This window comes from Salvelinus alpinus, chromosome 8 (assembly GCF_045679555.1).
Source record: "Salvelinus alpinus chromosome 8, SLU_Salpinus.1, whole genome shotgun sequence".
In the NCBI taxonomy this organism is placed as follows: domain Eukaryota; kingdom Metazoa; phylum Chordata; class Actinopteri; order Salmoniformes; family Salmonidae; genus Salvelinus; species Salvelinus alpinus.
The window spans coordinates 27,105,935-27,119,141 of record NC_092093.1 but is presented as its reverse complement, the minus strand read 5'-3'; the positions used below and the strand labels follow the sequence as shown (position 1 = coordinate 27,119,141).

At 40.9% G+C, this 13,207-nt stretch overlaps 2 protein-coding genes across 3 annotated transcripts; one reads left to right on the top strand and one right to left on the bottom strand.

Annotated features, from left to right (window-relative positions):
- Window positions 1–213: 213 nt before the first annotated feature.
- Window positions 214–10,484, top strand: LOC139582822 (interferon-induced protein 44-like). Of its 2 annotated transcripts, XM_071413191.1 has the most exons (6): window positions 214–2,323; window positions 4,973–5,145; window positions 9,106–9,258; window positions 9,517–9,688; window positions 9,835–9,935; window positions 10,048–10,484. In XM_071413191.1, the coding sequence occupies exons 2-6, from the start codon at window positions 5,029–5,031 to the stop codon at window positions 10,291–10,293; spliced, it is 789 nt and encodes a 262-aa protein (XP_071269292.1). In that variant the 5' UTR covers window positions 214–2,323; window positions 4,973–5,028; the 3' UTR covers window positions 10,294–10,484. The 2 variants fall into 2 exon arrangements, with proteins under 2 accessions (XP_071269292.1, XP_071269291.1); XM_071413190.1 differs by lacking the exon at window positions 214–2,323 and having other exon boundaries at window positions 4,954–5,145.
- Window positions 3,127–4,113, bottom strand: LOC139582823 (interferon-induced protein 44-like). The gene is made up of 3 exons (XM_071413192.1): window positions 4,004–4,113; window positions 3,603–3,703; window positions 3,127–3,501 (listed from the first exon to the last, which is right to left on the bottom strand). Exons 1-3 carry the CDS (start codon window positions 4,065–4,067, stop codon window positions 3,301–3,303), a joined length of 366 nt encoding a protein of 121 aa, XP_071269293.1. The 5' UTR covers window positions 4,068–4,113; the 3' UTR covers window positions 3,127–3,300.
- Window positions 10,485–13,207: the final 2,723 nt, after the last annotated feature.

The following is a 13,207-nucleotide window of genomic DNA, read 5'->3' as shown; positions in this document are numbered from 1 at the left end:
TTAACTATACAAACCTACATTTTCCATTAACTAAACCTACTAAAGGATATACATTGCAACACGGTTTTAAACAATATCACAACATAACATTTACAACATTACATCACTACTGACAGTATCTTTCAATATGCCCATATGCCCATTTACATTAATGAGCCATTTGGGACAGGCACTATAAAGTCAGCCCAATCCCTTAGCTCGGGTCCTTTTCCAGCATACCCAGAAGCTACAGAGATGGAGAGAGAGAGGAACAGAACGAACAAACAAAGCGTTCATCCACAACATTGATAAGTATAATAAATATTGCATATCTTAAATATGAACACTGACAAGTGTGAAATGTATGTACTAAGACAGAAGTTAATTTGTGTGTCGACCCACATTGTTAACTTATCTTATAACGGAGCAGGGAGGAGTGATGAATGTGTGCGTGCGTTAAAGAACCAAATGCTGCCCGCGGCCAGTGACGGACTTCTACGTCACAGGTTCTAACTTGGTGAACAGTAAGAACTGTGGGTTAACTAGGAACAGTGGGTTAACTGCCTTGTTCAGGGGCAGAACCACAGGTTTTTACCTTGTCAGCTCGGGGATTTGGTCTTGCAACCGTTCAGTTACTAGTCCAACACTCTAACCACTAGGCTACCTGCCGCCCCTGTAAGAACTGTAAGAACGGCCCATGTTCTGTATTCTGTCGTTGTACATTTCAGAAGTGTTAAACAAATAGTTATATTGACTAACGTTACGGCCGTCCTAGCTCACTCATTGTCTTAATCAAAATTACGGATTGCCTCTTATCCACTTGTCATCCCCTTATGCCATAGTTTGTACATCTCAATTGTCATTAGAAACCACATTTGTTTAATCAAGTCAGCCATATCAGCTATGTTTTTTTTAAAGGCAGTAAATGAGGCTGAATGAACTGTTTAGCTGCCAGACAAGGCTCTGCTGATAGCCAGGTGTAGCAGTGGTAATATGTTAGGGCCTACAAAAAGCTGTCCCAACAGCAGTCCTAACAGTTTGTGGGCACCGTTTGTCACCGTTATAGTGCAATTAATGTATTGTTTAGTGCTGTGTTGTGCCTTTGCTGGCATGCATTCCACCTGTTTATTTTTTGCCCCACCAAGATTTACATGCTAAAATCACCACTGGTAAGGGCTAATAGTACACGCCATTATGGTCCATCATTGGAAACCTAAATGTCAAAGTGGCTGCTTTTTGAAGGGTCATACTGTTAAATGGTATTGCTCCATTTATAGTAGCACCAACTATGTTACTACACAGCCTACAATAAAACATTGTAAGTCTTGTAAAAAAACTTGTCAACCCGCTTGCTCTTACTGATCTGTATTCTCTTTTGAAGGGTTCTTCAAGATCCTGCAGGGAAAGGACGAATGTGGCATCGAATCAGAGATAGTGGCTGGGATCCCACAACTTAAGAGGAGTCCAGGCTTATCCCCAGGACTGGGGTCGACTCAGGACTGTGGTCCATTTAAAATAAAATTGTCTTCAGTTTATGAAGTGGAAATAATAAAACATTCAGTATTTTTTACTCTTGTGTGTAAAACCTAGGAATATCTTTGGAACAAGTAGACATTTTATTGAAATACATATTTTTTTACATTTTCATATTTCCAATGATCAGAAGCTAGCTGTTAAGTACAAAACAATAGTTTGTTCTACATTTTTATATTGCAATGATTATTATGTTGACTGTACTCCAATGGCGAGTTGTTTAAAATAACCTAAGAGGCATTAGGAGGTTTCGAAAAAAACGGAGTTATTGACATTTGAAACAGAGCGGGAAAAAAATAACAATGGTGAAAGATAGCCTGAGTTGATTTTTGGAGCTTTAAAAAAAAGTGTATAGCCCTGACAGTATCTAGAAAAATAACCAACCTATGAACCCCATTTAAATCCATGAGAAAGCTCACAGTACCATTTAAAGACATACATAGACATTACAAACATCTTCTAATGACCTATGTTGGGGAAGTAAAGCGTTACTTATTCAGAAAAGATTTCACCACCGTTTCCATGATCCGATCTGGACTTGTTTCCTCATTTGGTCCTCCGGCGAGCGGAGAAAGCTATATGGAGAATTGTCACAACAGCTGTCCATAAAAATTGATAGAGGGCGCACCTCTGATCTTTGCCATTGATCGCTTCTGTGATAGCAAAACCAGTAGAGGGCTTCACCGTCTCGTGGCAAATGTGCGCTCTATGCAATGGCGGCATATTGTGAATGAAAAGGAAATACAGAGATTTTGCTTATATAATAGGCTCGTTGTGCAACAACAACCATTTCATTGGATGACATAAATAGGTAATTCCTATTTTTCTACCTTTTATTTTTCATTAGTTTAACTTTCCCAATGCGAGGGAATTTATCTGACAGCACTCTCTTAAAATTATTTCCCTGTTCCAAATTATCCATCTTCATGAAATGATTCAGCAAATAGCATGGTCTACTCGTAGTTTTGTATGTATGCCTATTGCCTATGCATATAGACTATAAATTACCATTGCGCATTGTTTAGACAGACTTTCAATTTTATGATCAGTGCGCTGGAATATGGCTGCGGTTTGTGGATGATCAATTTGTACAATGTGTTTTCTATCAAGCCAAAGGAGGACACATGGAATTATTGATTTAGATGGTTGAATTTACAGAAGAGTAGGGCGATATTTTCTTGATTTGTAAATGGATGAAAACAACAGTGCTTAGCCTACATCTCACCAGTGGAGGCTGCGGAGGGGAGGACTCTTCATTATAATGGCTGGAACGGAACGCATGGAACCATGTATTTGATACCATTGCACTTACTCCGCTTCAGCCATTACCACAAGCCTGTCCTCCCCAATTAAGGTGTCACCAACCTCCTGTGCATCTCACAGTGCATAAAAAGGTAGTCTTGTGTGAGAGGTTACCTATACTCTGGTATAATCTTCAATGCAAACATAAATACATCAGTGAATAGATCAGAATATACCACTTAGGAAATAGTTGTGACCAAGATGTTCCTGATCGGGTTGAAGGAAGAAAAAAAATGAATTAGATGAACCTATCTTTTGTAGAGCGTGTGAGGCTTACCTCACTCCCTCTGAGGCTCAGAAAGTTAAACAAACTGAGGTTTTGAGATTTATTTTCATGAAAGCAACACAAAGTAATATAACAAGTAATATAACGCATTACTTTCATGTAATATTATGTAATATTACTTTTTCAAGTAACTACTCCCAACACTGCTAATGACACATGCATTACAGCACGACACCTTTTACCCAGTTACTTATCAAAGATTAAACAGTCACTGGACTGGCATCTGCAGGGGTTGGAGGGCAGTAATCCTCAAATGTGTCGTCCACAGCTTGGAGAATGTGATGAACTGCACTCAGCAGCAGGATGTCAGTGTTGCAGCTCACAGACAGTTCACTGGAGTAGTTCTTCACTGGAAACACATGGGACACAGACAACCCCACCACCTCTGCTGCTTTCTGCATCTGTGGCACAGCAAAACACAAGATAGAAGATGGATTGCAGATATAACGGTTTTACAACACATTAAACTACACCTACTCTTCAACTTTTGAAGTAGGCCTACCTTCTCCTGTAGGATCCGGCTGGAGTAGACAAACTTCACATCCTCTTGGACGGCATGACACACCTGGTCCACATGGGTCAACAGAACCACCTGGGGGATGTCTGGAGGGCACAGGGTCATATAGATGTAGGATCTTCATTTTATCACTCTTTTGCTGCTGAGAATGCAAACTTGTAGTGTATTTGAGTTTTAAAAAGTCTTCTAAAGTTTGTAATTTCCACGTTGAAATTTCAGACTTGATTTGCCTTATGTAAAACGTATCAACCTCTGCAAAAATGTGCATTAATTATAATCCACATAATAATTAACATTTCCTGCTGTAGCAAACTAGCTCTAATTAAGATCCTACATCTGTATACAGTAGTCAATGTGTGTGTGTGTGTGTGTTTCTGAAATCTCACCTAGGTCTGAGATTTCAGCTTGAAGTGTCCTCAGTGTCTCTGTAAGGTCCTCACTGGTGGTCATGACTTGGCAGGCATTCAAAACAAACACCGCACAATGGATTTGGTCATTTACTGATGGATTAGGTCTGTAACCTGAAGTCTCAGCTTTGATGGGCGCATCACTTTGAAACTATTGTGTTGGACAACGTCATTGTGTTGCCATAAAAAGCAAACGTAATTAATATTGTTGCGGTCCAGTAATGAGCCATGTTATAATTCCCACCAACTGGGTTAACCCTATTGGGTTCACGGCCCTGTCCCTATGTTAGCTATAATGTGTGTAAGTTGGTTACAAAGTGAATAATATGTTAATAATATAACATGTTCAGTAAAATATTACATGGAGGTTCCTTTGATCTTTATCCCAAGCAAGGCTAGGAATCATCATGAAGACATTGCTACCCCCAGAGGGAAAACAAATGCTACCTACCTTGTGTCCCTCGGGGGCGTGCCCGTTGATGACAGCCAGTGCGTCTGGGAGGGTCAGGCCAGTCGGTTCACCGTCCCCCAGAGCCAACACATCACACAGGGTCAGAGCTGTGGGCTTCCCCCCTCTCTCTGACCGGATGTCATGTGACTTCAGCTGGGTAGATAGAGAGAGGACAGACAATGTTGTCAGTCTTTTGTAAGCTAGTTTTGTTAGAGACAAACTCAGACAATAACCACCAAAAAGACAAACATACAGTATATCCATAGATGAAAGGGGAGTATCTTTGGTATATATCCCTTCCCACCCACAGGGCAAGTCCTCACATTCAGAGACACATTGATATGGCAGTCCAGATGTTCTCAAGCATCAAGCATTTCTCTGTCTGTTACAAATGTTACTCCTTAGCTTTCTATCTCTGTCAAGGCATTATCAATCTTATATGCTAAAAACTCTTTGTTACAGACACTATACCTTCTTGATGAAACCTTATGTTGCAGTGCCAATAAAAGGCAGGAGAAGGACTCTTCCGAACATCACAGATCTGACAGAGTTGATGAAGCTGGATTTTCCTGACCCAGGAGGACCCATCAGCAGAACCCTGACTTGGTTCAGAGACTGGCTGGCCGGTTTGAAGGAGACCAGATTCTTCCCCAGTGACCCCCTCTCTCTGGTAAAATGGGATATCATAGACCATTCCCTACATTCTATGTTAGAAATATTGTTCCAGTATTCGCTTTTGAACGTGCTAGAGTTTCAGTAGTAAAAAGTCTGTTGAAACAAAGGACATTCCTTTGGTGAATCTTGAGAGAGCAGACCTGAATCTTCTCCCTTGATTTACAACAGGGCGTGAGTTGTTAACCCCCTCTAGTTCTTCCTTCCCCCTCTAGGGTGAGAGTAGGTCTGATTGAAGTTATTTATTGCAAACCTGATCTGACCTTTTTGGTTTCTAATGGACACTGTCTTCACATCCCAGAGTTAATTCTTGGTGGAAGTACCTTTGGCAGCCATTACATCTGTGAATCATTTTGAATAAGATTCTATCAACCTTGTGGTGGTATCATGTTATGAGTATGCTTTTCATCTGCAGGGACTGGGGAGTTTGTCAGAATCAAAATAAATATCAAATGATCAAAGCCCAGGTAAAAAGTTAAAGGAGAACACGCCTTTGTCTTCCGAAAACCTAACCCTGGGATAGTTTTATTTTCAGCGAGACACAAATTGTTATGCCAAAGACAAACCAGAATGGCTTTCCAATAGGTTTTGAGTGTTCCTGCATGCTCTAGTCTCAGTCCTGACTTAAATTTGCTTGAAAATCAGAGACAAAGTTTGCATATTGCTGTCCTTTTTGACAAAAACAAGGAACATACAGTGCATTTGGAAAGTGTTCACACCCCTTGACTTATTCCACATTTTGTGTTACAACCTGAATTTAAAATGTATTAATTATTTTTTCACACATCTACAGACAATACACCATAATGACAAAGTGAAAACATGTTTTTAGACATTTTTGCTAATTTATTGAAAATGAAATACAGAAATATCTCATTTACATAAGTATTCAGACAATTTACTCAGTACATTGTTGAAGCACCTTTGGCAGCGATTACAGCCTCAAGTCTTCTTGGGTAAGATACTACAAGCTTGGCACACCTGTATTTGGGGAGTTTCTCTCATTCTTCTCTGCAGATCCTCTCAACCTCTATTTTTAGGTCTCTCCAGAGATGTTCGATCTGGTTCAAGGCCGGACTGGGCCACTCAAAAGACATTCAGGGATTTGTCCCGAAGCCACTCCTGCATTGTCTTGGCTGTGTGCTTAGGGTCATTGTCCTTTTGGAAGGTGAACTTTCGCCCCAGTCAGGTCCTGAGCGCTCTGGAGCAGGTTTTCATCAAGTATCTCTCTGTACTTTGCTCTGTTCATCTTTCCCTTGATCCTGACTAGTCTCCCAGTCCCTGCTGCTGAAACACATCCCCACAGCATGATGCTGCCAACACCATGCTTCACCGTAGGGATGGTGCTTGGTTTCCTCCAGGCATGAAGCTTGGCATTCAGGCCAAAGAGTTCAATCTTGGTTTCATCAGACCTGATAATCTTGTTTCTCATGGTCTGAGAGTCCTTTAGGTACCTTTTGGCAAACTCCAAGCGGGCTGTCATGTGCCTTTTTACTGAGGAGGCTCCCCTGCCTCAGCCGGTCTGTCAGGTGCATCAGCAGGGGTGACCGGTCCTCTCCTGATCCCCGGGATCGTAATTTTGGTCGGCATTCTGTGGCTGGTGCCGCGTGTCGGGGAGGTACTGTTACGTGTGCTCCCTCTCCGGCCTCTAGGTCACCAGGCTGCTCGCTATGGCACATACCTGTCACCATCATTACGCGCACCTGCGCGTCATCAGACTCACCTGGACTCCATCACCTCCTTGATTACCTTCCCTAAATATGTCACTCCCCTTGGTTCCTTCCCCAAGCGTTATTGTTTCAGTTTCAGTTTCCTGTCTGTGCGTTGTTAGTGTTTCTTGTTTTGGATTATGTTTATTTTATTAAAACACTCACTCCCTGAACTTGCTTCCCGACTCTCAGCGCATATCGTTACAGATGATCAATGGAAACAGGTTTCACCTGAGCTCAATTTTGAGTTTCATAGCAAAGAGTCTGAATACTTATGCAAATAAGGTGTTTCTGTTTTTTATTTTTAATACATTTGCAAAAACTTCCAAACTCGTTTTCACTTTTTCATTATGGTTAGGTATTGTGTGTAGATTGACGATTTTTATTCATTTAATCCATTTTAGAATAAGGCTGTAATGTAACAAAATGTGGAGAAAGTCAAGGAGTCTGAATACTTTCTGAATGCACTGTAAGTATTCACATCCCTGAGTCAATACATGTTAGAATGTATTCCTTTGGCAGCGATTACAGCTGTAAGTCTTCCTGGGCATGTCTTTAAGAGCTTTGCACACCTGGGTTGTGCAATATTTGCACATTATTATTTAAAAAAATATTTAAGCTCTGTCAAGTTGGTTGTTGATCTTTGCTAGACAGGCATTTTCAAGTCTTGCCATAGATTTTCAAGGCTATTTAAGTCAAAACTGTAACTAGGCAACTCAGGAACATTCAATGTCATCTAGGTAAGCAACTCCAGTGTATATTTGGCCATGTGTTTTAGGTGAATTTTTCTACCAGTGTCTGTTGGAAAGCAGACTTAACTAGGATTTCCTAAAGGATTTTGCCTATGCTTACCTCTATTCTGTTTCTTTTTATTTAAAAAACTGCCTAGTCCTTACCGATGACAAGCAGACCCATAACATGATGCAGCCACGACCATGCTTGAAAATACGAAGACTGGTACTCAGTGATGTGTTGGGTTGTATTTGCCATAAAGTACATAAAGTTAATTTCTTTGCCACATTTTTTGCAGTTTTACTTTAGTGCCTTATTGCAAACAGGGTGCATGTTTTGGAATATTTTTATTCTGCACAGGCTTCCTTCTTTTCACTTCGTCATTTGGGTTAGTATTATGGGGTAACTACAATGTTGTTGATCCATCCTCAATTTTATCCTATCACAGCCATGAAACTCTGTAACTGTTTTAAAGTTTGGCCTTTTGATGAAATCCCTGAGCAGTTTCCTTCCTCTCCGGCAACTGAGTTAGGAAGGACGCCTGTATCTGTGCAATTAATATCTTTTTTTTTTTTTACACATCTACCAATAGGTGCCCTTCTTTGTGAGGCATTGAAAAACTTGAATCTTTGTGGTTGAATCTGTGTTTGAAATTCACTGCTTGAATGAGGGACATTACAGATAATTGTATGTGTGGGGTACACAGATTAGGTAGTCCTTAAATAATAATGTTAAACACTATTATTGTACACAGAGTCCATGCAACTTATGACTTAAGCAAATGTTTACTCCTGAACTTTTTTAGGCTTGCCATAGTAAAGAGGTTTACATTTCAGCTTTTCATTTTTCATGAATTAGTAAACATTTCTAAAAACAATTCCACTTTTACATTATGGGGGATTGGGTGTGTAAATTCAGGCTGTAACACAAAATGTGGGAAAAAGTCAAGGTGTGTGAATACTTTCTGAAGGCACTGTATGTTGCCCTAAGAGTTGTGCAAAGTAGGTAGAATATATTATTCAAAATTATTCACAGCTGTAATGGCTGCCAACTGTGCTTCCACCAAGTATTAACTCTAGGATGTGAAGACAACATCAAGACAACTTCATTATTTTATTTTGAATACATTTTTAAAAATGTCTCTTTCTTTCACTTTGAATATACGGAATAGGTTGTGTGCATCTGTAGGGGGGGGAAAAAATCGAATTTAATCCCTTTTAATATTACATTTTAAGGCCGAAAAAATGTGAAGACTGCAAGTGGTGTAGACTTTCACTAGCAACTTTAAGATACTGAGATAGAAACCCAATGAGTATAATTTGTAGCAGACAGAGACATGCTTGATGTTTGGGAACATCTGGACTGCCATATCAATGTGTTCATGAGTGTGAGGACTCACCCTGTGGGTGGGAGGGATGAGGGAATGTGTGTTCTGTATGTCTGTCTCTTTAGCTGTCGTCTGAGTTTGTCTAAAACACTTGCTCTCAAAACACTGTCCGCTCTCCTTATCTACCCAGCTGAAGTCGTATGACATCCGGTCAGAGAGAGGGGGGAAGCCCACAGCTCTGACCCTGTGTGATGTGTTGGCTCTGGGGGACGGCGAGAGGACTGGCCTGACTCTCACAGACGCACTGGCTGTTATCAAGGGATATGCCCCCGAGGGACATGATGTATAGTATTACCTATCTAAATGTAACAATACAATCAAGATTTTAAAAACCCTTAGTCTTACTGAGAATACATGTCAGAAGAGATGGGCCTATATTGCTTGCTATGGTTTGTCCACATTTGACACATGTAAACTTGGAAGGCCTAATTTTGAAATGTTTTATTGTTGATGCTGTTATAACCAACTTTGATAAATACACTAATGTACAGTATCTGTTTTGTTTGCTTCTCATCAATACAATTATTCTCCCATACAATAGTTTCAAAGTGATGTGCCCATCAAAGCTGAGACTCCAGGTTACAGACCTGTTCCATCGATAAATGACCAAATCCATTGTGCGGTGTTCGTTCTGAATGCCTGCAAAATCATGTCCACCAGTGATGACCTTACAGAGACACTGAGGACACTTCAAGCTGAGATCGCAGATCTGGGTGAGCTCATCCCAAAACTTCAGAGGGCAATTTTGATATCAGTTGATGTTATGTTTAACTGCAGATCATAGATATAACTAACTGATTTCTCTCTCTCACTCTCACTCTCTCACACACACACACACACATGACACCGTCCTCTCCAGACATCCCCCAGGCGGTTCTGTTGACCCCTGTGGACCAGGTGTGTCATGCCATCCAAGAGGATGTGAAGTTTGTCTACTCCAGCCGGATCCTACAGGAGAAGGTAGGTTAAATAATTCAAATGTTTTAATCAAATAAGATTCACTCAATAATATGATGGAACAGTATTTTTTAAGTTTTATATGCAATCTATCATATGTTTTGCTGTGCCACAGATGCAGAAAGCAGCAGAGGTGGTGGGGTTGTCTGTGTCCCATGTGTTTCCAGTGAAGAACTACTCCAGTGAACTGTCTGTGAGCTGCAACACTGACATCCTGCTGCTGAGTGCAGTTCATCACATTCTCCAAGCTGTGGACGACACGTATGAGGAAAACCACCCTCCCACCCCTACAGACGCATCTGCAGAACCTCCATCTGCAGAATTTCACCACAAGCCCAGTAACCTTTTAATATTTGACTAGTAACCATTGGTGAGTTATCATGTGCAGTTGTTTATTGTGATTGGATAATGTTTTCTTTGTTTTCTTTTGGGTGTCATTTTTTTCTCCAGATGTTGGAACCTACTTGTATGTTTATTAGGTTTAAAAATAACCAATTAATTCAAGTGAGACAAAATATGTTTTTGTACAATAAACCAATGAGAAGATGACAATGTCTGTTAGATTTTATGTTGGCCTATTGTATACTTTGAAACAGTGGTGTGGATGCCAGTGGATGGATGCCAGTGGTTCCCTACAAAATGTACAAATAACATACACAATTATTTAACTTTTTCCTTCAATTTGCAAGAGGCTGCATCTATCTCACCGGAGAAAGCATCCGAGCGAGCGAAACAGCGCCCCGCTTCTCTGTAGCCCATCTATCTGATGCTGTCTGGTCAAAAATAGTGATATTGTGGCCACCCTGTAGCATTGAATGGAATCCAGTGAGAATTTGGCCTCCATTGATATTTTTTGGGGGACAATAATAGCCAATCAGTGTTGAGCTAAACTGAGTGAGTTCAACTGTGAATGGTTCTGGCACACCAAAAAAAGTGTCAAGGGAAGCCAGTTTGGATTTGGCGTCACACCAATCACATCAAGCCAAATGTAATTGCCAGAATTTAATTGAATTGTTGCAACTTGTGTTGTCCTCCGGTGCCATAGGTAGCCAGTTAAAATTGTCCCTTTCCTAAATTAGCCATGGACGGAGATAGGAATTTGGACTGGTGGTTTTACTTAATTCTAAGTACTGGCCAATGATTATAATTGCGATTCTGATCCAAACATAAATTCATACATTATGCCTCTGGCCTGAGAGGATGGAAGTTCAATATGTAGGTAGATTTAGTAGGCTAAAGTTAGGAAAAGGGTTAGGGTCAGTAAAACATATATTTTTAGCTAAGTACATTTTACAAAAGCTGGGGGGGTGGGGTGTATGTGTGGACCGTGATAATTCCTTATTGATGTGGATACCGAGGAACTTGAAGCTCTCGGGCTGCTTTGGAGCGCAGAGAGGCCTGAGCCCCTGATCCTGCCAGGATACAGCTGGATGATGTAGATAGCCCACATAGGGGATTCACGTTGGATGTTTCAATAGAGCTTCAGTTGAGTAACATTACTCAAAATGTCAGTTGTAATTGCACCTGCATGAAAAATCTTCATATTTGTTTTCTTAGTGCAGCCTGAGTTAGAATACCCCATGGTAAGCTGCAGACCATACTACTTACCAAGAGAGATTTCATCTATATTTTTCGTAGCTGTCTATTTACCGCTACAAACAGATGCTGGCACTGACTGGACTCGAGCTGTGTAGGGCCATAAGCAAACAATTTCTGGGCAATGTATTTGTGTTTAACCCCTTAGTTCCTGAAACCAACTAAGTTTTCAATTCCTCTTTTGTCAAATGCAGGGAAACTGAACTCCTTACCTCATTTTTACCAGCATGTCACCTGTGGATCTAGAGGCGAAGAAAAACTCAAAATCACCTTTATTACAGACACAGAAATACAAAGCCCTGTATTTGCCAAATCTGACCATAACTCTATCCTCCTGATTCCTGCTAACAAGCAAAAACTGAAACAGGAAGTACCAGTGACTCTCTCTCTACGTTTAAAGTGCATGCCGCCACCTACTGTGCTGGAATGTACGATCAATCATGATCTTCCCAATTCTGTACTACCATGAAAATAAAATTCTAAACCAAATGAATCGCTAATTTCACCCAGAAGCACCAGCCCCGACAGTAGGTCCACTTACTACAGGTACATCCATGTAAGCTCCATCAGTCCACACTGTATTTCTACCAATCTGTTTTATAGGCATCTATATATGATACATCATGACTGATCCTATATCTCTGAACCTCTCTAGCCTCTCTCTGTACCTGGCATCCACCAAATGCTGCAGTGTTCTCCCCCACAATTCAGCATTTAACTTTCACATTGCTTCCACATTCACTGTAATCATGTGCTCCATCGCAATGGGCACATCTTTTCTTTCCTTTGCACTGAGCAGCTACATGTCCCATTCTTTGGCATTTAAAACACTGCAGTGCATATGGAACAAATTATCTAACATTGCAACTAAGGAATCCTATCTGACTTTCTCAAACCTCAGCATCACTAATAAGCTTTCAATTCTTTGACCCTCTTTCCTACTGATCAATCTTTTGGCCTCAATCACTCTGCCTCCCTTCACATTTTCTTCAATATCATCTGTGGACAGATATTGAGACCCCAGTGATGACTCTCCTCAATCTAGCATATGCACCATGGCTTTTAATCACCTTCCCCATTTTCAGAATCTTCTCTTTCTGAGCCTGGCTACCACACAATATTAACAATCTACCATTTCCAGTGAACCAAGCTAATTTCACTTCACCTACTTTTCTCTACGGCATTAGTTAGTCAGATAGGGTGTAAGTGAGGCCCTGTGGTCTCATCAAACACTATCACCACTTTCCACTCCAACACATCATTACTCTTGCTTCCTACCTTGGCCCTTATGCTTTCTTTACTAGATGCTCCACTGCTTTCTGTATCATGATCTCTCTTCTTCCTGTTTTTCCACTACCGACCATTCACTACCGCTACCGCTCCATACCATCAACACTGACACCCATATTGTTCTCAATCCAGCACAGCTGTTGCTTCACCAATTTTTTCTCCATTTCGTCCTCACTACTCGCCGCCATTTTCAACCTCTCGTCCCAATCGCCTCCTCTCCTCAATTATCTTTGACCTTTTTCAAAAGGAGGCGAGAGAGGACTGAGGAGAAAAAGTGCAGAAGTTTAGTAGTCTAATCGAGAAAAGGCCTGTCTCTCAATCCATATCCCACCCCAGCCCAACAGTTGGAGATATTGCATTAGCTAGCTAACTGCTGGGCTGCAACATAA

Coding starts and splice junctions, on each gene's coding strand:
- LOC139582823 (XM_071413192.1), bottom strand. CDS start 4,067: ATGACCACCAGTGAGGACCTTACAGAGACACTGAGGACACTTCAAGCT. Junction 3,704..4,003: donor AGCTGAAATCTCAGACCTAG/GTGAGATTTCAG, acceptor TGTGCCCTCCAG/ACATCCCCCAGGTGGTTCTG. Junction 3,502..3,602: donor GCCGGATCCTACAGGAGAAG/GTAGGCCTACTT, acceptor GCTGTGCCACAG/ATGCAGAAAGCAGCAGAGGT.
- LOC139582822 (XM_071413190.1), top strand. CDS start 4,954: ATGAAACCTTATGTTGCAGTGCCAATAAAAGGCAGGAGAAGGACTCTT. Junction 9,259..9,516: donor ATGCCCCCGAGGGACATGAT/GTATAGTATTAC, acceptor CCCATACAATAG/TTTCAAAGTGATGTGCCCAT. Junction 9,689..9,834: donor AGCTGAGATCGCAGATCTGG/GTGAGCTCATCC, acceptor CGTCCTCTCCAG/ACATCCCCCAGGCGGTTCTG.